The sequence below is a fragment of the Choloepus didactylus genome, chromosome 10, assembly GCF_015220235.1.
Source record: "Choloepus didactylus isolate mChoDid1 chromosome 10, mChoDid1.pri, whole genome shotgun sequence".
Classification (NCBI taxonomy): Eukaryota; Metazoa; Chordata; class Mammalia; order Pilosa; family Megalonychidae; genus Choloepus; species Choloepus didactylus.
Window position 1 is genome coordinate 93735532 of NC_051316.1, and position 27777 is coordinate 93763308.

At 44.0% G+C, this 27777-nt stretch overlaps 1 protein-coding gene and 1 pseudogene across 2 annotated transcripts in view; one reads left to right on the forward strand and one right to left on the reverse strand.

The window, feature by feature from the left end:
• Window positions 1-540: 540 nt before the first annotated feature.
• Window positions 541-1195, forward strand: LOC119505266 (annotated as a pseudogene).
• Window positions 1196-4791: 3596 nt separating this feature from the next.
• Window positions 4792-27777, reverse strand: part of STXBP1 (syntaxin binding protein 1) — a 121981-nt gene continuing 98995 nt past the window's right edge. The window contains exons 11-20 of one of the 2 annotated variants that reach the window (XM_037797481.1): window positions 27193-27253; window positions 25875-25940; window positions 25057-25137; window positions 23015-23153; window positions 21811-21920; window positions 20267-20368; window positions 18392-18477; window positions 14280-14434; window positions 12366-12491; window positions 4792-6835 (exon numbers count right to left, since the gene is read on the reverse strand). In XM_037797481.1, the coding sequence (XP_037653409.1) occupies window positions 12382-12491; window positions 14280-14434; window positions 18392-18477; window positions 20267-20368; window positions 21811-21920; window positions 23015-23153; window positions 25057-25137; window positions 25875-25940; window positions 27193-27253 (910 nt within the window). In that variant the 3' untranslated portion in view covers window positions 4792-6835; window positions 12366-12381. The remainder of the gene's footprint in view (window positions 6836-12365; window positions 12492-14279; window positions 14435-18391; window positions 18478-20266; window positions 20369-21810; window positions 21921-23014; window positions 23154-25056; window positions 25138-25874; window positions 25941-27192; window positions 27254-27777) is intronic. The other variant, XM_037797482.1, reaches the window with a different exon arrangement.

Below are 27777 nucleotides of genomic sequence, written 5' to 3' on the forward strand. Positions count from 1 at the left end.
CTAACAATATTCCCTCACTTCCTTTACAGTGAGGCGGTGCGGATTAAGGGAGCTCACACAAGGTCTGGCTTGCATTCATTCATACACATGTCTTCTGTCTCCTCCACCAGATCTGGGGACACAGCTGTGTCATGACATGGAGCTCCAAGTCAAGGAAACCCAGTGACAACACAGGGCAACCTGAGTCTGAAGTGGGGATCCTGAGAAAAGAGGGAGGGCATCCAGAAGCAACTGCAGGGACTCTTTTAAAGCACAAGTTACATTAACCGCAGAAAATGGAATGTGAGGCTGCAGTGTAGCTTTTAAAGGTTATGGTTCATCACTGCATTTCTTACTGCTAATCTCTGCGAAACACCCAAAATCAACTTTCCATTTTTTGTATAATTTGTATATATTATTTGTGGCTATGCTTTTTAATTTTCAAAAAGTACTCGACAGGCTCAGTGTGGCCAGGCGGGCACAGCTGCAGACAGAGCAGCAGGCCTGGAGCGTGTTGGAGGCAGCAGGGAGCAGAGCGGGGCCGCAGCGGCAGCAGTCCAGACCCCAGGCGGCCGCAGCCATGAACTCCAACATGCGGAACCTGTCCCCCCACCTTCTCCACCTGGTGTACAAGGAGGTGACGACGCTGACCACTGACCCCTCCACTGGCATCAAGGTCTTCCCCAGTGAGAAGGACCTCACCGTCCTGCAGGTCATCGAGGACCCTGAGGGGACCCCATGCGTTTGAAGCCTGTTCTGCATGAAACTCCTGCTGGGGAAGGACTTCCCTGCCTCCCCACCCAAGGGCTACTTCCTGACCAAGATCTTCCACCCCAGCGTGGGCGCCAATGGTGAGATTTGCGTCAACATGCCCAGGAGGGACTGGACTGCGGCGCTGGGCATCCAGCACGTGCTGCTGACCCACCCCAACCCTGAGTCTGTGCTCATGGAGGAGGCAGGCCGCCTGCTGCTGGAGAACTTGGAGGAGTGGGCTGCCCGCCCACCTGCTTGCAGAGATCTACTGAGGTGCCCGCTGGTCAAAGGGCTCAAGACCCGCCAGGCTCTGGACGCTGCAGCCTTGTCCACCGACCTCTTGGCCCCCAGGGGCCCAGGAAGAGCCGAGGGGACCATGGCCAAGAAGCACACGGGTGAGTGTGGCAAGAAGCTGGCAGCCAAGAAAAAGACGGACAAGAAGCGAGCACTGCAGCGGCTGTAGCGGGCTCTCCGCCACCCTTCCCTTCTCCCCCTGACCCCACCCACCCCTCCAACCCTGTCTCTAAGTTATTTAAATTATGGCTTGGGTGGGGGAGGGCATGGGGGGTACTGGGACCTGGATTTGTTTTTCTAAATAAAGTTGGAAACGTGAAAAAAAGAAACAGTATTTGACAGTAGTGAATTGTCCTCCATCAGATTACCCTAAAAAAAAAAAAAAAAAAAGTAAAAACCTTCCAAGTACCTTGTAGACAGCCAAAGAAAAACTGAAATTCAAATTGAATTGGGATCTCCCTCCCCTAGGGATTCTGTGGTTACACTATACACCCATCAGAACACAGAGAGGAGTATAAGGGCTATACTGAGCTAAGCCTTTATGTACGCTCATTTGCCAGCAAATGTCAACCTAATAAAATAAGGTATTTCATGTCAAAAACACATTTTGCTTTCTTACAAATAATATTGTTTGACATTGGACCAGTGTTCATTGTCTTTTAATTCTATTGATGGTATCTTTTGCTGAACAGAGTTATATTTTATGCAGTCAAAGGGGATGACTGGCTTCCATAATCCAGGAAAGTAGTGATGAGGCCTGATCTGAGGCAGAGCACACAGCAGGCACTCAATAAATGCTCATTGCCTCTTCTCCTTTATGCTGTTCCCTAGTTCAGTGTTTTTGCATCCAGGATGAAAGTGCATATGCATATGGCTATCCCCTTCCTAGGGGGCCAGATTTACAGTTAGTTGGAAACCTAACACACTGACAGATCCAGATCAGAGGGGGGGTGCTTTGGGAGTGTCTGCCTCTGTTGGCAGAGGCAGGAGGCTGAAAGGAAAAGGACCATAGGGCACCTGCTTAGTGATCCCAGAGTTGATGATAGCTCTGCTGTGTGAAGGTTTCAGTCAGCAGCCTTCCCACATTCACACCTTGCAAAGGGTGAAGCAAAGGCCCCCGTTGACTTGTGCGGACATGTGCATGAGCTTTGTTGCTTTTAGCCACTGAAATTTGTGGGCTATTTGTTACCAAGCACAACCTCATTTTTCCTGATTAATACACCACTCCATGGTAAGTGCTTGTTTTCCCTCTGCCTGGTATGTTCCATCCCTAGATTTTCCTATGATGGACACCTTTTTCATTCAGATCTCAGCACAAATTCTCCTTATAGCACTTCTCACTTTCAGAAATTATCTTGGTTACCTGCTACCTTGTTTACTATTTGTCTCACCCATCAAAATACAACTCCCAGAGAGCAGGGACTGTGAACATCCAATTTACCACTGTGTACACCAAGTGCCTGGTACAGGATCTGCACACAGAAGGCTCATGATAAAGTGCCTTTTTGTGAATGAAACAAGGTAACATGGATATAGAAGCTCTTTGGGAAATATAAAAGGTCTTATATATGCAAGGGTGATTGTTACTGGGCTGATTGCTGTTAGATACTTGGAAAGATATCAAGGCAAAAGCCAAGGGAGTAAAGGGGAAAAAAGATTCTGCTCCTGTGGGGTAGCAGCCCATTTAACAGGGTCAACAAGCAGGTCTCTCATCTCTTATTATGGCTTTATATATACATTCTTTGCTATCTATCATTCTCATGCATGATTTTATACATTTACAAACTTGTATCCATAAGCAATAGAATGCTTTTAAGAGATGAAAAAATGTTACATAAATGCATCATTCTGTATGTATCCTTCTATAACTTGTTCTTTTCACTAAATATTAACTTTTTGAGACTTATTCATGTTGCTATATATAACTGTAGGGCATGCATTTTTTACCGCCTTAGAGTATTTCACTGGGAGAATACACTATTCTCTAGTTGATGAACACTTGTTTTTATATTTTTGATTTAAGAGCAAGTTTATTCTTTTTCCCTCAGGCTTAGCTAGTAATTCTCATCCTCACCATCACCATCAAACACTGCCAGTGCTTTGTGTACTTGCAATAAGTGAGGTGCCACAGCATTCCTCTACGGACATCACTCACAGGAGGAGCAAAGTCCCTCACCCAACCTCATGTGGAAAGAGGCGGAGTGTGGATTCATCCAGGTCTGCCTGATGTCGAGATCTGCATCTCCAGCCACCCTTACTCTCCTGCCTCCCCAGGAGCAAATGCTTGGTGTCACACTGAGGTGGGTATACAGGCCCCTCAGCAAGGTTGGATTGGGATTCAGCCTAGATCTGAACCATTGGAAAGGCAGAGTGACCTGACTGCAGCTCATAGACATGTGTTGGTTTTAGGATTGCTGAGTGATTGATTCAATGCCATATGCCTTGATTTGTTTCAGAACCTCCTGCGCTCTAAGGATATTTGACATCAGTGGAGACTTCGGAGCAATGGCCCACAGACTATGCTGTGCTGTGTAACACAGTTTGAGATTCAGGACTTCAGCCAGAAGCAGAAAAGCCCAGGCTCATTTGTTGTTGGGTGGTGGTTGGGGGTAGAGTGGGTGGTTGCCAAAGAGCCTGGGTCAAAAGATGACAGAAACAACCAGGGAGATATTAGAAAGCCAATACCATGGGCCTGGAAGGATGCTGATGAATCTGGGAAAAAAGTATTTCACAAAGTATTTACTTTGGTTTATTTGATGTAGATTTAGTTTAGAACAATTTAGAATTTAAAAATCTGATCTTGGATCCATTCCAAGGCATTTTGGTTACTGGTGAAGTAGCTATTGATAAAAGACAATCAGAGTCTAACGCTCCCCAGCTGGAGCAATCTTGGTGGTTTATTACATCTCCCTGAGCCTCAGCTGCATCATCTGTAAAATGGGGAAGGAACCCACCTCTCCTATAAGAGACATGAGGGACCTAGAATGGAACAGTCGCTCAATAAATGGTCATTGACATCACTGCCTCCTTACAAGGCGAGACTCACAAGACTACAGCAGGGTTGTGGTAGTGCAAATTCCACCAACTGGCCTTGATTGTTAGATGTTTTAATGCTACAAAAGAGGTCAGGATTTGAATGAGAGAGTGACTGAGAATGCAAAAGTGGAAACACATTCCTACAAAGACTCCCACTCTCCTGTGTCCAGCATTTTAGCTGGTTTCCAGGGTGACCCCAAACCTAACTTAAGTATCTACTCTTTAAGCTGGGCCAACCTCACTGCAGTCTCCCCAGCTCATGAACAGGCTTTAAGACCAGAAGGACATGCAGCAACTTCCAATCTGGAAAGAGGCTCCTTACACGTGGGCTGGCCATGTGGCAGCAGGAACAGAAGAAAGCAATGAGCCTTGCTAAAGTAATCTGATTGCATGACCTAAATACAGTCACCACAGGCCTGAGTAAGAAGCCTCTGCAAAGAGAGGCTGCAGTCTCTGAGATGGAGGACATTCTGGATAAGGAAAAACAGGATGATGGAAGAACCACCTCATTTATAGGTAATGTCCTGTTGCTGCTAGAGGCTCAAGACAAGCTGTGTGGATTGCTCCCAGATGTGAGACAGCTGAAGGTCCTAACACAAGTAATGGTGACCTGGATCCGGAAGAAGACTCCAAGCCACAGTTGGGGGGGTAACTGTTCTCTTCTACAGTGGACCAAAGAAGCCTTTCTCATTCCATTTCCCCAAATAAAACCAAACCATAAATCCTGGACACCGTGAATGGGTGGTGATTTATTTATTTATTAGACTTCAGTGCTTTAGTACAGAACGGTACAGAGATGATACACGTTTTTGCTTCAATACTTTCAAACATTGATATTCTGATAATTTCAAGGTAAACAAGTTTCAAGACAGACTAGCCTTTTTAAAATATCCTTTTGATAAATTATTTTTTTCTATAAATAACAGAGTAAGGAAAACCAACACATTCAACAAACAAGGTCTTGAAGCATGACCATTGTTTGGTCAAAGGGAGGGGACAAAACAAGCAGTAACAGTAAGGAACAAAACCAATGCAAGTACCTAGAGTTCTGTCCTAAGGAAATAAGATATATTAAGGGGGAGGAGGGAGACGGAGGGAAGAGACCTGAAACTAATCTGAGTGCACAGGGGAGATTTCAAAGCCTTGAGAAGAGAACATCACAACGCAACTACCAGGGAGGGGGAGAGGAACATATTCTGAAAGGAAAGTGGGAGGGCGCATTAAACTAGCATACACCACGTTTGCAGCAACATCACGAGACACAGTAACATACACACGGTCTGCAGGAGTTAAAGGGCAGCAAGGGGGATGGAGAAGGGACATTTTTTGTGACTTCCACTGTCATATTTCACGACAACAGTAGCAGAACAAATAGTGTGCTCACTACCAGAGAACGGAGACCTGCTGAGTCTCGAGGATGACAAGACATCCTTCCTGCATTTGCTTTTTAAATTTTTGCTTTAGAGCTAAGTTTTATACAGCTAAGTGTTTATACAGAGAGTAAAATGGTCCTTTCCTCTTACAAGCACAATGACATAAGACCCCATATGACACAAAATAAAGTATTATGAAGAATCTTAGACTGAGGATAATCTGACAAAAGTTGTTTGCTGAGTGGATGTAGGGTCTGTACAAATCCAACAGACTATTCTTCAGGTGGTTTGAAGTACTTAGGGCAAGAAGCCTCCTCTGCAGAAAAGGGGCCTTTGACATTGTGCTCTGGTCCATTCCTGATGCTTGAGATCTACCCAGCTGACCCTATTAAGAAAAAGCTCTGTTAGGGTCATGCCTAGGGAAAGGAGGAGTCTGGTCAATAGGATCAGGCCTAACTGCTTCTCCAAAAGAGATGAAGTTCCCTGGTTGGGAGCTCACTTTTTGCTTGCCTGGGCATTATGACCTGGACTGGAGAACGCTTCTCTCAAGATCAAGCCCTGTGGGAACAGGCCAGCAGGAGAGCAGTGACCAGAGGTGGAAGGAAAAGACGCCAGCCAGCACCCAGTCGGATCTCACGGGGACACTCCTAACCCCCACCCAGAGCCACGCTCCCGGGGTATGAGCCACTGGGGAAAGAGAAGAGGTCTATTCCACCTCCAAACTCATGAGACGTCACTTCCAAGTTATGTGGATGAAAAAGGGCACTGAGGGATAGGAACTGGAGTGAAGATAACAGATTAATCCTCAGTTTGAGATACTTCAAAGACACAGACACCTCTATGATTCCCAACAAGAACAGGAACAAACTAAAATAAGTTTTAAAAAACACTCAAACTTCTACTTTTCCATACTCAAGCAATTTCCACATGTCACACTGGGTTATGTACAAGATCACAGAGCCATAAATAATGGGGAGAAGGGGACCCCAGGAGAACGTGTCAGTCCATTCATTCTACACAGTTCAAAAAATTTCCAGCAGTGCGTCAGTTGCACAAGAATTTCTCCTTTAAAGATACATATATAAGATACTCTTTTTTAAAAAAACACAATGCATTCTTTTCTTTTGTTTCAAACGAGAAGAGGGCATCATTAAACACGAGAATGCAGCGGCGACAGTGCCGGCTAGGGCGTGCAGAACTGGCAAAGGAGGCAATGGGGGGGGTCAGCAAAGAAACGGAGGTGGTCAGCAGCAGGGTGGGAGCCGGGGGCACCAGTGGGAAGAGAGTGCACTGCTTGGAGGGGTGACATGTTATTTTTTAACTGCTTATTTCTTCATCTGTTTTATTCAGTTTCTTCAGTGTGTCCAGCAGTTTCTGTGGGGTGAGAATGTGCGTGGATCCTGGGGGAGGCAGAAAAGAGGGTGAACTTCCTGAGTTCTAATTCCAAACACCCTTTCCTTCCCTGCTCTTCTCCATTCCCAGATCTGCATCCATTTTCCCCTCCCCCACCCTGGTCTTGGTCTAGTGGAAGCTTGGAGGGGATTAGGGTTTGGGGCTGTGTCACAATAGGCCTGGAAGACATTTAGGGACTGTGGGTTAAACAAAACACTTCCTCTGGCTCAGGCAGGGTCCAAGTCCGTAACAACGAATGAGCCTGCCTTTCCCTCAGGGCTCAGTGCCATCTGCCAGGTGATGGGGGCAGATGCATTTCTAATTCTCTCTTCAATCTCAAGGTGAAGCCAGGGAGAGAAAAGTTCAAACAACATGGCAAGGAGAATGGTCGGGAATGGGGCAGGGTTGGCAGGGGCCCATGTGTGGCAAGAAGGGTGCCTGGTAGGGAGGGCAAACCCCCTGGGGAATCCACCAACCTCTGGGAACCAGCTGTCGGGGGTGGGGGTGGGGACCTCAGGTGTGAAAGGGAGAGGGCCGGTACCTGTGGCCTTACCTTGCAGAGACCACACATTGTAAGAGATTACAAATGCTTGCAAAAATTTAAGCTAATGGAATTAGATATTCTACTGCAACAAATAAAACAAAACAAAACAAAACAAATGAAGGCCTTTTTCATAAGGAGAGAGAGAGATATCTAATAAGTGCGGTAAAAAAAACAATGCATGGATCTTGGTGGTTTGGACATGGACTTACTCAAACAGAACAGAAGTGACTGGGGTGGTGTGTGAGCATGAGGACTGCACACATGCAGCAGTGGGCTTCAAAGAAAGAGATCCTGGTGGGAGAGAAGAACTAAACAAAAGAGATCCGTACTTGAAAATGTGCCTCCCTGGAGAAGCGGACAAGGGGGTGGGCCTTCATGGGAGTAGGGAAGTGGAAACCATGGGATGCCAGATTTCCACCCCAAAGGCAGGCAAAAGAACACTCTGGCTGGCTCACTGGGCATAATTCCAAATACCAGGGTCCCAATGCCTTCGACCCACTATTTGCTCAGCTGACCCGTGACTGATGGAACTGCAGGCATCAGGCCAGAAGACTTTTATGTTAACCTTCCTGGTTAGTCCTGATGAAGCAGAAAACTTGTAAAGCCCTCTCTAGTGTGAGAAGCTTCTTCCAACATTCCCATTCTATGTGGTTCAAGCCTCAGTCACCAGTCACTGCTCTGAGTGAGGCACCAGTCCTTTGCTACTTCCCAGAGTGCCAAGTGGGATGTGCTGATCACACAGCCCACGCTGGTCCCCACGCTCTAAAGCTCACTCATTATTCTGCAGTCCTGAGGGTCCTTGAGCAATTGTGACACACGTTCCAGGACTATGTCCTTTCCCTCGAAGTACACTCACTTCTGTGACCCACCGGTCCTACTATTAGTCCTAAAGGAGGTCAAAGGCTACTTCTACAATTAAGGAAACAGAGGACATGAATGTTTTGAGACTTGCCCCAAATTCTGAACAGTGACTCACTGCCAGAATGAGGGCCTTCCAAATCTCAGGGCGATGCAGTCTGTATCTACACACCAAAGGTCAGCCTCTGGATAATCCCACAGTCAGGGATTATCTTGGGGGCTTCCCAGTGAAAGCCAACAACAGTGAGTGCATATGCCAGAGAAAACGGTTCCCAACACCCTCCACCCCAGACATCCAAATGAGTTCTGAGAAAGGGGTTCCTCTGATCAAGTGTCTTTCCAAAGTGCTTTTCATACTTGCTCATACTTGCTCATACTTGCTTGCATGCCTTTCCAAAGTGCTTCTCATACTTGCTTGCCTGCAAATTCAGGATTTGGGAGAAGCCAAAAAGAGGTCATGGAATCCACACTCTAGAATTTTCTGATATTATCTGAGCACTGACCATCTGGTGTTTACTGACTTAAATAAAAGAAGAAAAATTACAAAAACAAAAGTATGGGGGGGGGTAATTAGTGAGGACTCGAAGACTTAGCAACAAGCAAGTTCCTGGGTCTTAATTTACTTGGGCTCTTTAAAGGGACCAGACAAGCTGGTATTAATCCAAATCACCTGAATGCCAATTCTTGACACCTAATAACTTACTTTGTTTTATTGCCACTGGTCATGTTTTTCATCATCAACATTTGAAAATCAAGGTGGATGAATTTGTAATCAACATTTTGCAAATATTCTCATTTTGAATCCATGGGTGGCTAACCCTACCAGCCCTCCTGAACAGAGGAGTATGTGGGTTCTACTTGCTGAGGGTCCCTTTTATTCTACAGAACTGGAAGATTGTGAAAGGTGAACAGTGATCACCGAAAACAAAGGCAAGGCCTATCTAAATGAATGACTCCACATTTTCAAAGTGGTGGACCAGGCATTGCAAGCTCTGGTAGAACAAAATCCTTCTTTCTACACTGATGGAATCTTAAAATCAAGATCGACTAGTTGTTCGTGAATTTGGCTGAAACAGACCTACAGAATAAGAAAATCTAAGGGACGCCAGGGTACGTGTATATTTAAATGCAACCCAGGTGAGGGTGATGATTAGCCAGGTTTGGAAGACAGTGATCCACACCTGTCATCTTACAGATGGGAAAAATGAAATTCAGAGCGGCAGCATGCTTGCTTGCAGTGGGTTGGCGGCAAAGCCAGGCTCAGAAGCCATGCCTCTGGTCTCTCAATTCCATGGCCTTCTGGCTTTGGGAGGAGACAAGCAAGGGAATGCTTAAATAACAGCTGGGCAACGGGTGGGCTCTGAATTCAGATTCAAATCTGAGTCCCATTGAAAAATGAAACTTATCTGATCCCAATCTGGAATAAAGCAAAATGTTCAATATAAAAAACCAAAAACCTTCCCTCAAGTGGTAAGTGCAGTATTATAGGTCTAACTCAGCTTTTTATTTCTCTTTCATTTGCTTTCGACACCATCTTGGATAGTTCCCTAACAATTAGTACTTCTAACAGAAACTGCCCAGCACATAGAGGTGAAAATTTAATCAAAGGATTCCACTTCTTAGAAAATTTGGAGCGGTGACTATTAGTAGGTCTTAATCTGAGGCTTGGTATCGATGGACCTTGGCTACCCCTGCCAGCTCCCTTTACCACAGACATCAGGGGAGCAGCCTCAGTTCCAGAAAAGAGGCAAGCAGGGAGAAGAGACTGTGCACTGTCGCCCACACACAGTGCCTACTGGGGACAAACTCATCCACTGCTGAAGGGACACCTTAACATCTCTTAAAAGACATCACAAACACCAAAATTTATTAGGAGAAGAAAAATTATCTAACTTTCTGCATGATCCTCTTCTTTGGTTACCTGGATAATCAAAACAGAAGGGAGCAAATCAGACTTTAATTTGTTTTCTGATCTCACTGGTATTAGGGCTCTGTGCCTTGCTTTTTCTTAAGTGAACTCTCTCAAATCCAATACTGTACCCCAAATCATTTCAGAAACCAAGAGTATACAACCAACTCTGATGGCAGACAAGACCCTCTGCTGATCGAATACAAAACAAAAGAAAACACTCTGCCAAGGAAAGCCTTCTTCTGAAGCAGGGAACTCCAGAATTAATCTAACAGGAGCCCTTGGAGTCTGAGTTAATGATTCTTTAAGATTCTGCAAGCGATGTGCCGTTGCTGCAGTCTCCACTCAACATTTGTTTTTCCAGAAGTCTTGAAATATATCTTACAGCAAATGCCATACAACCACCTGCCATCTGCACACAGAGCCAGATGTCTCTGATTAACAACCCATCAAGGTGCTTCTAAGGAATGATTTTAACAGTTATTCACCTCCCATTTGCCTTACTTTCTAGGGGAAGGGGAGCCTGGGCAGGAGGAGAGCGAGCTCAGGGCCATAGCCAGCTCCACTTTCCTGGCTCACAATTACCTGCTCTTCCTTACTTCACTACCAGCCTTCTGCCAAGAAAAGGAAAGAGGAGGCACTTAGTCTCCTGTCCCTACCTTAAAACAGGCCCTTTGGGATGAAGCACCATTCTCTTTATACAAACAACGATGCTTCTGATGTTATCCAGCTGAGGTTCTTATGGAGCATGACCCCGAGGTTCACCAGAAAGTGAGAGTGAGAGGGTAGGATTTCATTTTTGAGTCACAAATCTGAATTATAGAATTACACACTGCCAGAGCTCAAAGGTCCACGAGGCCTAAGAACCAGCCTGTGTTCCATATACTGTGGCTCAGTGAGTGGAAATAACCTCTTCAAGTCACACAGGGTGCTCCTGGCCAGCTGGAGGCAGAGCCCAAGCCTCCTAGCTCCAAGCCCAAGTCTCTGCCCTGCTAACAGCTGACTCACTCTCTATGACTCTTTAGGCCACATATCAGCCCCAGGGAGAAGAGTCATTCTCAGGGTCCACCATCAATGGAGTGTCCAAGGTTGGGTATATAAATGTGGCCTCAGATCACAGATATATAAAGAAGCAAAGGAATTACTAAAGCTATGACAGAGTTCTTCAGCATAAGGCTGCTATGTAAATACATTATAGGAGGTTCCCAACACATAAAAGGGATGGAAAGAGAGAGAAAGGAATGAGGAAAAGAATGAATCTAGATAAGCTACCAAACAGACAACAGTTCCAGGGTAAAGACACAAGCCTGGTGGAGGAAAGAAGGTGCTCTTCAAAACAGCACAGAGTCAAGAACAGACTCTACCCAATAGCTCTCAGATCTTACCAAGAGACTTCAGTGGGAGAGAGGAGGTGATTGCTTGATTCTTGGGTCTCACAGAAGAATTAAGACAAACATTATTACTGAAAGAGCAATAACTATTAAGTGTCATTTCCCCAAAGAAACATAAGACAAAAACTTTTCCTACTGAGGACTCAAGTTCACCAAATATATAGATGGTTGTGACCCAATCACCCTTAGAAATTCTTCCTTGGGATAATGCCTATCCTAGGAAAAAGATATTTACATGACCTAACTATCACTGCCTCAGGGTCTACTCTGATGCCCTCACTTCACTAGCTCAGCAGCTCCCTGCCAAGCTTTCCTCATGATCAGACTCCAGTATGCATCTCCACTGGATTTCTGTCTTCTTGGATACAACCTTCCCTAAATATCCACTGGTCTCACTCTCAGGTTCCCATGCCAGGTCACAATCAGGACACTGTATGTTCCCTACGTGGTGCCCACAGATTCAACCCTGGGCCAGCAGGCTTGGGGGCTGTGCCTCAGTCATCCCTCAACTCCCTCCTGCCTCTATGAAGACAGTTCACAGAGGTTATCACTTTCAGTTTAAAGCCCAGTGGCCTGCAGCTTTCTGACTGAGCAGCAGGTAACCCAAGGCATGAGTGAGCTGGCAAGTCGGAGCCCAGGGTTTCATGGCAGGGTCTATAAAGGCAGCATTGGACACATTTTCAATCGGTGGTGAGAACTGCAAGCATTTTCTTTTTAAAGGAAAATCAAATAAATAATAAACTAAAAAAGGAAAAATAAAGAAAAAGAGTGACGGAATAATCAAAGAAAACCCTTCAGAGTGGAAGAGTTTCTTTTCTGTAATAAGCTGCTTTTACTTTGTTTCTTTGGCTCTCACTCCATTGTTGGAGCCTGATCCTCAAAAGATACCCTAGAGGACTCCCGGAAGTCGGGGTGTCTCAGGTCCATGAGAAATTTGGTGGGAGTAAGAATATGAGTAGAACCTGTGGGAGAACAGAGGCCAGCTGACTGCTTGAACACAGGTACGTTACAGGAACATGCCAACTTAGACCTACATTTTATGCAGCCAATGAAGTATAAGAAAGCAAAACATACACACGTGCACACACACATACAGGTGGCAAGGATGGCTGGCATGCATAAGGCAGGTGGGGCCACACAGTGGACAGCGGCTGTCTGTGTGAGGCCTCTCCATGAATCCACATGGGCAACTTTATACCCCCAGGTTTCCACCTCCCAACAGGGACCCTCAAGTCGGGTTCAAAGGTGAAGAGGAAGATTTATTCCCAAAAGCCTAGCTGTGACAGCTTCTGTCCAGGAAACTGTGTTTGAGGTCAGAATTATCCATAAACATTCATGCAACACTTTGCAAGCAGAGAACAGAGATATTTATCACAGGGGCCTAAAATAACAAAAAGAGAAAAACAATTACAAGGAGAAATGCTGACCAGACAGGGGAAGCTTCAGGAAGATTGGAGAGGGAGGGAGAGGGATGTATAATCTCCCCACTGAATTGTGGCATCAAGAAGGTCCGTCTTGATACACCCAGGAATTGCTGGATGGAATGGACTGCAAAACCTGCTCGCTCTGATAGCTTGAGGGGCAAGCTTGGTTACTACAATGATTTGGTTACTACAAATTGGAGGCATAACACATTAAGAGACAGGACTGAACCTAGGACCATAAACCAGTGGTGGGCAATACTAGGAGGTCAGAGAACAGTCCTCAGGGATGTCAGCTCAGGGCCTTCCTCCTGATTTGTTCAGGTGGAAATGGCCCACGAGGCAATCCTTAGGCTTTGGAGAGTAGTTTTCCACTGGGTGCAGAGCATACCCCCGTCCAAACAGTGACCAAGAACCCTGGCCTCAGGCACTGGCCAGTGCATGTGCATTCCCACTGAGGGCAGAGCCTGCCAGTGCTGTATATGCTGATAGCCTCTTGCCAGTAAAGGTCTAGAGACACCCCAGAACAAGTGCAACTCCATTTTGTTAAGGGCAAGATGGGGAAGAAAGGAAGAGATCTGGAGAAAGCAAGATTTTTCTCAGCTTTCTCTTCCTCTTCTAGTCCTAGAAATTGAGGAAGCTTCTGAGGCATGAAAAAGGAGAAAAATCTTTCCCTGCTGCATTAAACCAGCTCCTGTGACTTGAATCCTCTCTTTTGGAAAACCAACAGGAAATACCAAAAAGGGCATGAGAAACCTGGAAAGAGGCAGGAAATGGCCGGGGGGAATCTTCAGCAGGTTCCAGCAGTCATGCTGATAAGTTTTGGGCAATACCTACTCATACACTGTGTCTATCCATCTCCAACAGGTAAAGGAGGGTAATATTTACCATCTATTCATTGAGCATCTTCTGGATGTGAGGTCCAATGATAGGAAACTGACAAACCTCTAAGGCCTATCTCAAGGCTGTAATTGGGTGTTATTAATTGCATTTTGTTGGGTAAGAAAATTGCAGCTTGGAGAGATTGAGCTGCTTGCTCGGGGTGACACTACTGGGCAGTGGCAGAGCAGGAATTTGAGCCTGGGTCAGTTGTACTCTCAGATCAGGCACTTCCCACCTCATGATGCTGCCTCTCAATAAGAGAAACAATGCAGACATGAAGAAGGAACCCTCCATCCCTTAGCTTCTGCCATCTACAAACGTTTATCTAGAGACTAAGTTTTTTGCAGGGATAGTGGAGAATCAAAGACAATGAAACACCAAAGCATGGAATGGAGTCAAGGAGCAGTGAAGCAGCCCCTTCCCTCTAGAAAACATTCCCTTACTCACCTATTAGCACTTCCCACTTTCCATTGGCTTGAGTCACCTCATAAGCACAACGCATCTCATTTAGGCTCACGCCCCCAAGGATGAAAATAATGAGGCGGGGGCCACTGCGGTACTCCCCTGGGGCCTTATTCTTATGCCAGTGTCCATAGCGGGCACTGAGAGAGAGAGAGAGAGAGAGAAAGGGAGGGTGTGAGAGAGAGAGAGATTGACTATGTTTATCTTCACTTACAGTATTTACCACTTCATAATTAAGAAATTTGTTTATACATTAGTTCTGTGCCCCCATGTCCAAAACAGAGTATATAATTAGTAAGTGCAGGTTAAATCAAACTGCAATGCAAATCGTCAAGTGTTACGGCTGCTGGGAGAAGAATCACAACGTGTGCAGGTGCTGTGACCTTGTCACTGTCTAAGAAACATGTAGGCCTCAGACGGGTTCTGTCGAGCCTCAGAGTTTGAAATGTTAAATTCAAAAGCATGGGGTAGACGCAAAACGTTAGTCCAGGTGTGCCGGTTTGAATGCATTATGTCCCCCAGAAAAAGCCACATTCTTTGATGCAATCTTGTGGGGCAGACATAATAGTGGGGATTAAGCTGGAACATTTGGATTAGGTTGTTTGCATGGAGATGTGCCCCACCCAACTATAGATGATAACTGATGAGATATTTCCATGGAGGCGTGGTCCCACCCATTCAGGGTGGGCCTTGATCAGTGGAGCCATATAAATGAGCTGTCTCATAGAGAAGGAACTCAGTGCAGCTGTGAGTGATGTTTTGAAGAGGAGCTACAGCCAAAAGGGACACTTTGAAGAAAGCACAGGAGCTGCAGATGAGAGATATTTTGAAGACAGCCATTGAAAGCAGACTCTTGCTCCAGAGAAGCTAAGAGAGGACAAATACCCCAAGTGAAGCTGTGAGTGACGTTTTGAAGAGGAGCAAGCTTGCTAGAGAGGAACGTCCTGGGAGAAAGCCATTTTGAAACCAGAACTTTGGAGCAGACGCCAGCCACGTGCCAAGCTTGAGGGTTTTTCCAGACGCCACCGGCCATCCTCCAGTGAAGGTACCCGATTACTGATGTGTTACCCTGGACACTTTATGGTCTTAAGACTGTAACTGTATAGCCAAATAAACCCCCTTTTTATAAAAGCCAATCCATCTCTGGTGTTTTGCATCCCAGCAGCATTAGCAAACTAGAACACCAGGCATCTACCCCAGATTGTGCATGTTTCTAAGCCTGCCTGGGACACTCTGCTGGCAGTGAATAGTGATGACATAGTCTAAGACGGGTCTTCAGGCTAACACATTTATTCATTGAACAGATACATACTGAGTGCTGACCGAAGGCCAAGTCCTCCCCTAGGCACTGGAGAAGACCTGAATAAGATATAGCCTTTGCTCATTAAGAGCTCCTAGCGTAACTGGAGCAGGTGGGGGTGGGAGGGGGTGGGAAGAAGGAAGAAGAAGGAGAAGAGCACAGTGCCATGGGAATAAACACAGGGAAGGGCCATCTAACCCTGTCCAGGCATCACTGGGGAAGTCTTCCCAGAAGAGGTGACACTGAGTTGCTCTCTTAAAGATATACAAGAGGAGCCAGTGAAGAAAGGCATTTTGGCAGTGTGGACAGTTCCTAGAGATGCTGCCCTCTGTCCCTGGGCCTCCCTCTATATGTCTTTACCTTGTACTCAGAAGCAATGAGAGATGAGTTGCTTCCAGGTTAAGAAAATTGGAAAAATAAAACAAAAATGAAAACCAAACCAAAACAAAGAGAGCTTGTCAGTCTAGAGCAAGTCTCCTCTAGACAGCAAAAACTTTTACCCTTCTTCCTGATTCATGGAAGCATTCAAGTCACTTTCCAAATCTAGATGGCACTGTAGAGACTGGGCCAACAAAGAGAATTTCACAGTCACTTTCCTTCCTTCTGCAGTCATTTGACATCCTGCTAACATCAACCAGCCTAGCTGTGGTACTACTTGGGATTTTGTATTTTACTCCAAGGCTAGCAATAAACATTTAGCCTCACTGCCATCAGAAAGGCTGCACAATGTCCCAGATGCCACCAGCAGACCTCAGGTACAGGCCTGGAAGAAGCCCTAAAGGTTAAGACAGAAAAAAGAGGGGAGGAGGGAGAAAGAAGTGGAAAACTATGAGAAGAGGGACAAAGAGGTAAATATCCTAAAAGAGTGTTAATCCCGGGAATTGTACATTGCACCAGTGTCAAGGGTTGCCTTCCCTGGAGACAGCTCACATGTCCAGCCTTGATTGTTCTTAGGAGCCGAGCAGAGTTCTCATTGGCAGAGAAAACCAAAGGTAAGCACACTAAGGCAAAAGATAATAACAGGAAAAACTGCATGGGGGGTGGGGTATGTGGAAACTTAGTACTCCACATGAAATTTCTAGAAATCTACAACAGCTCTAATAAAACAAACAAACAAAACAAACAAACAAAAAACCACAAACAGAGCAGCACTCTGGCTCTGAGGCAGCTCAGCTACAGCTGCCCCACCTCATGAAAGGTAACAGATGGCTGTGGTCAGGAATCCATCTAGACCACAGAGATGAGGGAGGCAGAGAAAAGAGTCTGAAAACAAAATGCGCTGACAGGTATTAAAGAGTTCCAGGGCCTGGTGCATGGAAATGTCACATGCAGAGACAACAGGAAAGGTTTTTGGATGAGTACAGCAGGGAGGAGAATGATAGGAAGAGCTTTAAAAAAATACCCCTGCAAGGGACCAGGAGGATCAAGAAAACACACAGAGTGTTGGAGTATCTGGGGACAGAAGTAATGGATCACTGTCTACTTACGTGTCAAAACCACGGAATGTCTGAGAATTACCAGGTACATGGCAGAAACTCACTAAACCCATGGTATCCACATTTCCATCGTCTATGCTTCCATGAAGAATGAATCTGAGAATTGTGACTCTATGCAGATGATAAATTCATCTCCTTCTTAATCATAAGAAACATACAGAGCACCCACTACATGCCAGGCTCTGTTCTAGACACTGAAGATAAGACAGCAAACGAAACAGACACAAACCCCTGCCCTATTGGAGTTGGCACTCTAGTCAGAGACTATAACAATAAACAACATAATTAAGATAAATACAAATCATGTACTAGATGGGGGTGTGTTCTACAGAGAAAAATAGAGCAGGAAGGCAGGGAGGGAGTGCTGGAGGAGGAGGTTGCAATTTTTTTCTTTTATTCCTTTTTATGTAAAATCTTTATGGAGAAACAATTCACATACCATACAATTCACTCATTTAAAGTGTACAAATCAAGAATTTTTAGTATATTCACAAAGTTGTATAACCATCACCACAATCAATTTTAGAACATTTTCATTACCCCAAAAATAAACCTCGTACTCACTAGTAGTCACTCCCCGTTCCTCCCACAATACCCCCAGTCTTTGGCAACCACTAATCCACTTTCTGTTTCTATGGATTTGCCTATTCTGGATATTTCATATAAATGGAAACTTACCATATCGGCCTTTTCTGTATGGCTTCTTTTATTGAACATAATGTTTTCAGTTTACCCATGTTGTGGCAAATATCAGAACTTCAGTCCTTTTTACGGCTGGACAATATTCTGCTGTATGTATAACACTACATTTTGTTTATCCATTCATCAGCTGGTGGACTTTTGGGTTGCTTCCACTTTTTGGCTTTTGTGAACAATGCTGCTGTGAGTATTCACGTACCCCGACTTTTTTGTTTAGGGAAGGTCTGAGAAGGCAGCACTTGATTAAAGACCCGAAGGTGAGGAAGAGGCAAGCCATGCAGATACATCTGGGGGCAGATAACTTCAGGCAGAGGGAAAAGCAAGCTCAAAGGCCCTGAGGCAGAAGTGGGCCTGGCATGCTCAAGGAAGAGCAAGAAGGCTGGGGTGGCTGAATTGGAGTAAGTGAAAGGAGAAGTGAATGCCTGAGTTAGAAGGTGAAGGGACTCGTGGGCTGCTGCAAGGACTTGGTCTATGCCCTGGGTGCCATGACAAGTCACAAATCTGCGACTGCTCAACAGGACAACCATCTACCATAGAGTTGCGCTCCAACCAGAGATGGCCCCACTTACTGTCCTCTCCTTTGCTCAGTGATTTTCACCTACCTGACCGCAGTGGTACTAAAAGAGGCAGAGGAGCGGGTAGAGATATAAGGGTAGTGCTTGGTATCAAGTTTGTCCTCAATAGTGTCCTAGAAAGAAAAGAGACAGATGTTAGGACTGCCATCTGTTTGAAAAGGGTGGATGAGAACCAAGACAAGATGATTCAAAGAATAAGTCAGTTAGCAAAAAAACATGGCCAGGTTTTCTACCACCAGAGCACTTGCCCTGCTGCCAGGGTGCCTAATGCTGCCTAGTGCAGTGCTTGGCATGGAAGAGATGCTCAATAACCTTCTGTTACACTGAAATAAGTGTACAGGCCTGCCCTTTAAGAGAAGAAAATAACCGCATTAATTTTTCTTGTCTTTTCCAAATTTTTCTTTTTACTCCCTCGTTTACATTCTATGTAAGGTAATAAATGTTTCATCTATCCAAAAAATTCCTGACACCTACCATCAGTATTGTAGAAACTAGTCACAGGCTAAGTCTTTCAAGTAAGAGAAAGCTTTACATCCTCAGTTTTCCAAAGGTCTAATTATCTGGTGGGTGAATTCCATCCACCTCCTTGCTGCCTAGAAATCTACACTTCTCCCAACAGCTACCACTGAAGCCTACACATGTCTCTTTAGGGAATTGTAGGGAGGGAGGGTAGTAAAAAGAAGCAGAGAATAAAAGAGGGAGTGAGAGAGGGGTTGGCTTTATCTAATCCACCAAGCAAATATAATTGTTTTCTAGATGTCTCCTGTTCACCCATCCTTTTGATTTGCAGGTTTTAAAAAAGGAAGCTGACTCAGTAATTATTTATTTATTCATTTTAACATACAATCCAGTAGGAACATCTGGGCTCTTATCAAGCCTGCTATGAATTAACTAAGGGATCTCTGGATCACAGTTTTGTTCACTTGTCAAGTGAGGGAGTTGAACAGATTATCTTCAAGTCCAACCCCGAAGATCTAGCGTATAGGATTCTATGTGGGCTCACAGAAAAGGAGAATGACATTACTGGGCTGCTGTGATTGCACAATTTGTTATATTCAACAAATACTGAACACCTACTATGCGCAAGGCACTGTGCCACAGGATACAGTAATTGAAGGGACTGCATAAATGCATAAAAAGATAACCCAAATATTGAACAGCATCTATACTAAGAGTATCCCTGAAAAATGCTATAGGAGCTCAGAAAAGGGTTGCTGAGGTGCAGGGTGGTGGGACAGGAAGGGTGGTATTTGGAAACGATGAGACTTGACAGGGACTTTCAAGGACAGACAGGATAAAGGAAGTGGAAAGGAAGAGTGAGAACATTCCAGCCAAGGGACCAGTTTGAACAAAAGAGCAGAGGTAAAAATACGCTTGCAGAGTCTGATCTGGCTGATGTGGGGTGCTTAGGGAGGGGAGCAGCAGGAGAAGTGGTAGGGGCACACTGGGGTCACATTCCAGAGGCCCTTTCACAGCAGACTGAGGAGGTGGTACTGTATCACTCAAAGCTAACACATAAAGGTGCACACACAACCTCTCCATATGGAGGCATGTTTATGTTACACATCTGATCTTTGTGGTGGTGGGATGTGTTTCCCTCCTTTGGATATGGTACCATCAAGTGGTTTCTATAATATAGCACTATATCTTCAAGGACATGAGCAAGACATGGATCTTAGGGACTTGCACCTGGCAGCCTCTTGAAACCACCCTTCGTAAATATGCAGGACAAGGTGTGCATCCATATGAAGGCTGGAAGAGCTCTGGAGACCTGGATGCAAACCCTGGGTGTCACCACCACTTTATAGCAGGTGCACTTAGAAGCATTCGGACCATCGAGTGACATGCCAGTGCCATGGCCCTTCCTTATCACACCCCTCCCACACCCCCTCCATCACTGACCTCCATGATGTCTTTAATAATTGGGGTCCATCGTGAGAGCTGGTAGGTCTGCTCACTAATGCGTTCCTTCCGTTCTGGCTTGCTCCTGCGACGCAAAGTGGACTGAATGCAAACACACACAAAATTAGTCTCTGAGTCAGGGGACCACTTGTGAAATAGATGATCTTCTGCTAGACCCTGGAAATTATCACCCAAAGATTCCCTTCAGAGTCAGTATCAGCAGAGTAATAAGTAGGGAAGGTTCTCCCTGGAATAGCCTAAAACGTGCTTCTTTTAGGAACTTGGGTCTTTAAAGTCATGAAAAATGGAAAATGTGGATCAGATATGTAAGTGCCATTTAAAAAAAATGGTTATAAAAGCAGCTTGCTGTCTACTATAGGAGAAAATATTATTTTGAGTACGACTTGTTTTATTTAGTTTCAATGACAGGGATGTACCAAATGAATCATATCTATTCTCGTTTTGGTCCATCTTATAAAAACACCCAACTACCACCACTTACAGACCTATGGTCTGGTGGCTCCAAAATAAAGTTTTTGTCTCTAAGATTCTAAAAGATGTACATTTACAACTCTAGCTTTATAAGTACTGCTGCGTGAACTAACTCTCTATAGAAAGAAAGTGAGTACTTTTTTAAATTTTTCTGAGGAGTTAGAAACATTTTATTTCTTGATTTGATGGTGGTTATACAGGGAGTTTACTTTGTAATAATTCACTGAACTGTCACACTTTGGATCCACCCACTTTTCTAGATGTATATTTTACTTCAATTTAAAATTTTAACTTTAAAAAAAAGTGTTCTGGGGAGTTTAGAGGCCATAGAAAGCTCATGCCTTCCTGGCCTTGAAGCTTGTTCCCATATGAGAGCCTAAGTGATGCTGCCAATGTACCACATCTGATTCTGTCACTTCACAGCTCCTTACTGCCCTGAGAATCAAATCCAAGACCTTTCATGACTCTACCTCTCTCCTCCCCTACACTTAACTCCAGGATAGCCTGGTAAATACTCACTGACTTCCCAGGCACAGTGGGGGTACTCTGAACAGGTGAGATTCAAAGCCTCTTCTGGAGCAAAGTGTGTGGTCTGGGCCTCCTGGAGAGCCTGCGCTGACTTTGTTCTGAATCACCACCAGTGCAGAAGACCGAAAAGTAACAAAACTGCTTGACTCTAGATGTTCAATTTTCATCTTCACAGAAGATGCTGAGTCTAAGCGCCCAAAGGCAAAGCCAGCATGACCTCAAGATGTGAGGAAAGAAACTGATTGTGACACCTATTTTGGTTTGGTTCAGAAATACAACTCTGCTTTGACGACTGTGCGTGACCCTTTGATGTGTCTTGATGGCTCTTGACTCTTTACCTCTACGAAACTGAGGATTCATGAAATAAGTGCTAATTTTACCTGTTTTCTATTCTTGATGTTGAGTGTAGGGCTATGTGTGTATCATAAGCTGCCTTAGAGCAGACATAGATAAAACATGCCAACTTCCTCTCTGCCTCTCCCAATATGGAAGCTGGCTCTCGGGGGCTGAGAGGAAGCCCTTACATCTGTCACGATGGGCACCCCGAGGTGGGCCATGTTGGTGATGATCTCACTGTCCTCCGGTGGAATCTGAGCATGCTGGATCAGTTTGTTCAGGTTTTCCTCAGTAATGCCTGAGAGAACAGACAAACCCAATCATCAAAACCCAACCACTGGCACATCAGAAAACTCAGTAGTAAAGCAGGCTTTAGGCTTGGTGATGTCCCTTCTTCTCTTCAGGTTTAGTGGAAATTGATCAGTTTACCACATCAACTTTACTGCGAGATGAATATAAGAATTATGATTCAAAAAGAATGCTAATGGAAAAAAAAAAAAGAAAAAAAAAAAAGAAAGAATTACGATTCATTTGTAGCATATAAGTAAAGAAACTAAAGCAGAGAAGCTTGTCTAAAGTTGAGGACTAGAGAGCGCACAACCCAACTCGGGAATCCCCCAGGTCCCACCATCCCCTCTAGCTACTCTAACCTAAACTATGACCTTTAGCAACTGACCCTCATAGTCTGTATTTCCATCTGTCCCTGTTTCTTCCCTCAGAGTCAAAGTGGACCACAAGATTCTTAGTACCCATCTTTTGCAAAACGGACACTTACAGGTAACTATGATGTGGGTAAAAATCAGATACTCAAAGAAACAGATTACAATGGGGATGCATGTTAAAATATCTGGCAGGTACAGTTCTAATAAACTGTTTGAATTCAATTTTATTTTATTAATTTTTTTAATTAAAGAAGTAAGTTTACAGGAAAATCATGTAAAAATTATAGCATTCACATATACCTCCTATTGTTGACACTTTGTATTAGTTTGGTACCTTTGTTCCGATTGATGAAACAATATTAAAATTGTACTACTGACTATAGTCCATAGGTTAAATGAGGTATATGTTTTCCCCATATACCACCCTATTTTTAACAACTTAAATTATCTAATAAACTTTTATGGCCAGTTATCTCTCTTCTCTCCAGCACTGCCCTTTTCTATACCATTCATTAACTCTAGAATTAGTGGAGGATATTCAGCTTCTGGTTCTAACTGATTAACCTACATGACATTTTTCCAAATGTAAAGAGTTCCTAGGGGTTTCTTGATAGCCTTCTCCTTTCCCTTTCCATGTCTTTTAAACTACTTTTCCACTTTGTTTTTGTCCCAGCAGCCTCATTTCCCCCAAGAAAAGGCCTATTCCTTCTCTATATCCCACAATTCCTACCATTCTTCAAAAAGATGTACAGAAGGATGATGCGGATTTTGTCATAAGTGCTGACGTTTGCATCCAGCAGAATGGGGACGATGGCTCTCATGGGGTCCTTGATCTTTTCCCCTTCAGCATCTGTGCCCATTGCCAGGTCCTACAGAAAACACATCTTGTTGGTCTGGATATATGCTTCAGATTTGTAGCTTGGTTGGGGAAAGTCTTTCAGTGGGTACTTTTATGCACAATGGCACTGTAATTGGCATTAGTGTAATTAGCATTATTTTCTACAGCATTGGTGAGACTTGACGAAAGCTTTCCAAAACAGAAACTAAAATGATTTGCCATTTTGTTTAAAGGTAGGCTGCTGATTTCAGGTGAGTGCCAATTCCTCAGGTAAAGACTCAATCTTCGTAGATCCTCCAGAGGTAGAAGTCCTGCTGAGGGATCAGGGTTTAAAGGAATGTACTTCCTACCCATGAAAAGCTTTGACTTTTTAAAGTGCCTCTATCTGGGTAAATTCTTTCTACTCTACTTCACCCTGCTATTATTGAAAGACATACTTTCTGAGTTTTAACTACTCTAGGTAGGGTCTCTGTTTTTAATATTTTGATGATTTTTTTAGGTTAAGGAGAAAAAAACTGGACTCCCAAACCCGTAAATCCAAACCCAGGAAGATGAAGGAGAGAAGGAATAACAAAAGAACTGAGGATGAAAGAGAGTGAAGCAAGCACAATTTTGGCCACCACTTCGTGACTGAGGCAAGGTCAGATCTGTTCAGGCCAGAGAACACAGCACACCAGTCTAGCAAACAGAGAAACCATTTGGTGGCGTTCTCAGAGACCCACATCTACAACTAACTTTGTAGTTACGTGGAGATTGCCTGAGGCTCCCTTTTTAATCTCAAGATCCCAGGAGTTCATAAAATGATGATCTCAAGTTCACAGTCTCTTGTTAGTCTGGATAAGGGTAAGGCTGGACACCTCCCTTAGGCCCTTTCACCTCTCAGTCCTACGGCCAGTCTTAAAAGAAGTTTGTTCAGCAGGGATCTGCTTATAATACTCTCTATAGACAAATTAAATGGAAGTAGTTCAACGGATTCTTTGAGCACCTCTGAAAAATTTTACACCTCCAAGGATCAGTCCTGAACTATACATTTTAACGGATCTAGGTACAGCCTACTTTCTGGATGGTCAAGTTCATTTGGAGAGGACACCTTGTTTGCCAAGATCATCTGAAATTGATGGATTTTAGCAGGGCTACTTTCCTTTTTAAAATAGTCAAGATATAGGGGCTGGTCTTACAAACCTAAGCTGAACCCATTCATCAAAATCTCAGCTTCAGACTGAGGACTTGAATTGCCTTTTTTCTGTGAGAAGGGAGGTAAGCTAAGGCCAGAATCTTTTAATGTCCCTCTCTTCCCTTAGAAGTTGACCCATAGTTTAGTAATGTCACAATTGAAGAATGGCGTGCCAGGATTAGTGATGACATATAACATTCCTGAAACGTGTCAGCACTGTTATTTCCATTTTGCAGAGGAGGAAAATAAAGCAGAGAGAAATAGGCACATCAAATAAATCAGTGACAGAAATGGGACGCAAATCCCTAACTCTCAACTTTTAGCCCTAATCATGGTCAGTGAGGCCTCAGGCTTTCTGGCCTGCTACTGCTCTATCCTGTTTGAGCCTCTAGTTCTCCAAAGCTGGTCTGGTCACAGCAGAGGAAAATACAGTCAGAACATAAAATTGAGCCAGTCCTATCAACAGAAGTCTTGAAACTCCACAAATCTCTCTTTAGCCATTCTAGGGAAAATGGAGCTACTGGAAAGAGTTAAACATGCAAACTCCAAACAACACAGCACTCTGGACCGCTCTAGTCCCTACCATTGAGTGGAACTGCACTGGCTCCAAAGAGTTGAGACAACGTGATCTAGTAGGCTTTCCCATCTATTTCCTATGGTTCTGCAGGGTGTTTAAGGCCACATGGTTAAAATCCTTATGAGTAAATAAATGGGCATGATAGAAGACTTGCCACAGCAGAAAGAGATGAAAAAGTCCTACCTGCTCCACTCGGCAGAGTTTATCTACAGTGCCCTGGTAATGCTTCATACAGTCCTCAGCAAGGTGCAGGTGGGTCGAATACTAGGAAAAAGTATGAGAGAGTTTGTGATCAAGGAATTAATCACTGATTCATGTAACATCTACTGAGCAGCTACTATGTACAAAATACGGTGCTCAGCAATGAGGAGTCTCTAGCCTCCTAAAGGCGGTAAAACATGTCCAAACATCACAAGGTACAAAATGTTACGTGTCAGAAGAGAGGTACAAACCACATTATAAAAGAGTTAAGAGGAAAGAGGAATCATTTATGGGGTAGGGTGGTATGATGGTAGGGTGGCATGATTTACAAATGGAGTACAAGTTCTTTGGTGCTTCTCCCTTCAGGAAATGAGCTTAATTCCCCACCCCTTGAGTGTGGGTTCGCCTCCAATGAACAGTGTGGGAGGAAGTGATGGGATGGGATGCGTAAGATTAGGACATAAGCTATGCCTTCCTCAGATCACTCCCTTGGGGAGAAGTCCCTGACTATTTTGTGAGAACACTCCAGCAGCTCTGTGGAGAGACCCATACGGTAAGGAACTGAGGCCCTCTGCCAACAGCAGGGAAATAGGAAGAATAAACGGACAAAAAGATGAGGAGGACTAAAGAAAATAATAAGAAAGACGCTGCCTATACAGCCTTTCATTTTTTTCATAATAAAAATTGAAGATGACTAAATATCTGTGAATTTCACTGAATAAATTAGTGTAGAGGCTTTGGGAAGCCTTTCGAAGCTGTTTATACTTAGGATTTCAAATCAATCATTTTGATCGCCATACCTTGCTGAGCTCTTTCTGGTACTGGGGCATCTTCTTCAGCATCTGGGACAGGTCCCGCATAGTGGTCTGTAAGGAAATGAAAGTGGATGGGCTCACGCCAATGGCACTGTTCTAGATGTGCAAGGGGGTGGGAGTAGACAGGATAACAGCTAGAGCCAGATTTCCCAAATGTAAGTGCTATGGTTAAATGAATGACATTAAACACACAATCATGTGTTTAGATTTCCAGGACTCTAATATAAAACATTGTTCATTCAAATATAGGTGGGGAATTAACTCTGAAGTCTAGCAAGTAAATATGTTTTATATATTGAGCTATAAAGTTATTTACTTCTATACACTGCCTTTCTGCACACCTAGCTCAAGCTACATGGCATTGAGTTTACATTTCATGCCAGCAGAAAGGTCCATTTACTTTCTGATGTGTGATCTACCTAATCCCATTTATTCAACAAAAATTTGTTCAATTTCTACTACATGCCAGGACTCTCTTAGGTGCTAGAGATACAAGAACCAAAAAAAAAAAAAAGAGTCTGCCCTCATGGAGTCTAACTTCTAGCAGAGGAGCCAAAGAAGCCATCACAATAAAGTGGCATTAGCACCATGCTAGGGGAGTCACCAGGGAGTGTGGCTACACATAGCAGAGGCCTCTAAACTAGTTTAGTGAGGGAGTCCAGGAAAGTTTCTTTGAGGAAGTGATGCCTGAGGAGAAGAACTAGGACTTAAGAAGGCAAGGGCCAGAGGCAAGAGGAATCTGGTTTGACTGGAGTAAGGGGAAGGGGGGACAAGAAGGAGGGAAGCAGATGTGAGACTGGAGAGAGATCTACGTGGGCCTTATAAGGCATGTCCATGCACAGGACTTTATTCTAAGGGGGCCAGGAAGACCCAAAATGGTTTTAAGCAAGGGAGTAACTCAATCAGCGCTGTGTTTTGGTAAATTCACTTCTCTTGACTTAGAAGGGTAGGCAAACTTTGATGAAAACTCTGGATAAGGAGAGACCCAGGTAAATTAAATTATGATTTTAACTTCACCACACGTGCAAAGAAAAAAAAAAAATTCACAGCTCTTCTGGCTTAAACGGATCATGATCCAAAATAATAAATACTAATCCTCAAAATAACAAAAAGAAACTCTCTATACTACGAAAAGATGGAGGCTCCAGATCTGAATCTTGAATGCAGAAATAAAACAAAATGATGTTAAATTAAGAGAGGAATATAACCTTTCTAGCCCACTAGTCCTGAACTGAGGAGGCATCCTCCCAGCTCCCAGAGAGCAAGCGGGAATTAGAGCATTTGAACATTAATAGGGGTTTACCTTTTCTCCAGTATTCATTCTCTTGCTAGAAGAAAAATCTTTCAGAGAACGGGTGACCTCCCTGAAAACAGAAGGAGGCAGCTACGATCAACACAACATCCAGTGCCTCTATATGGAGACTACATAAGTAATGCAATATTCATCCTTCCTTTACTAATATGTGGAGAGCTTCCCTGCCATTAAGTAAGCATTTAAAGTGATTTTCCAAGAGAAAAGAGAGATACACATAGTTTTTTTTTTTTTTTTTTTTTTCATTTTTATTGAGATTGTTCAGATACCATACAATTATCCAAAGATCCAAAGTGTACAATCACTTGCCCCTGGGTACCCTCATACAGCTGTGCATCCATCACACTTAATTTTTGTTCAATTTTTAGAAACTTTTCATTATTCCAGACAAGAAATAAAGTGAAAGATGAAAAAAGAAAAAAAGAAAAGGAAACTCTAATCCTCCCCTATCCCTAACCAACCCCCCTCAATTGTTGACTCCTAGTATTGATATAGTACGTTTGTTACTGTTTATGAAAAAATGTTGAAATACTACTAACTGTAGTATATAGTTTGTAATAGGTATATAGTTCTTTC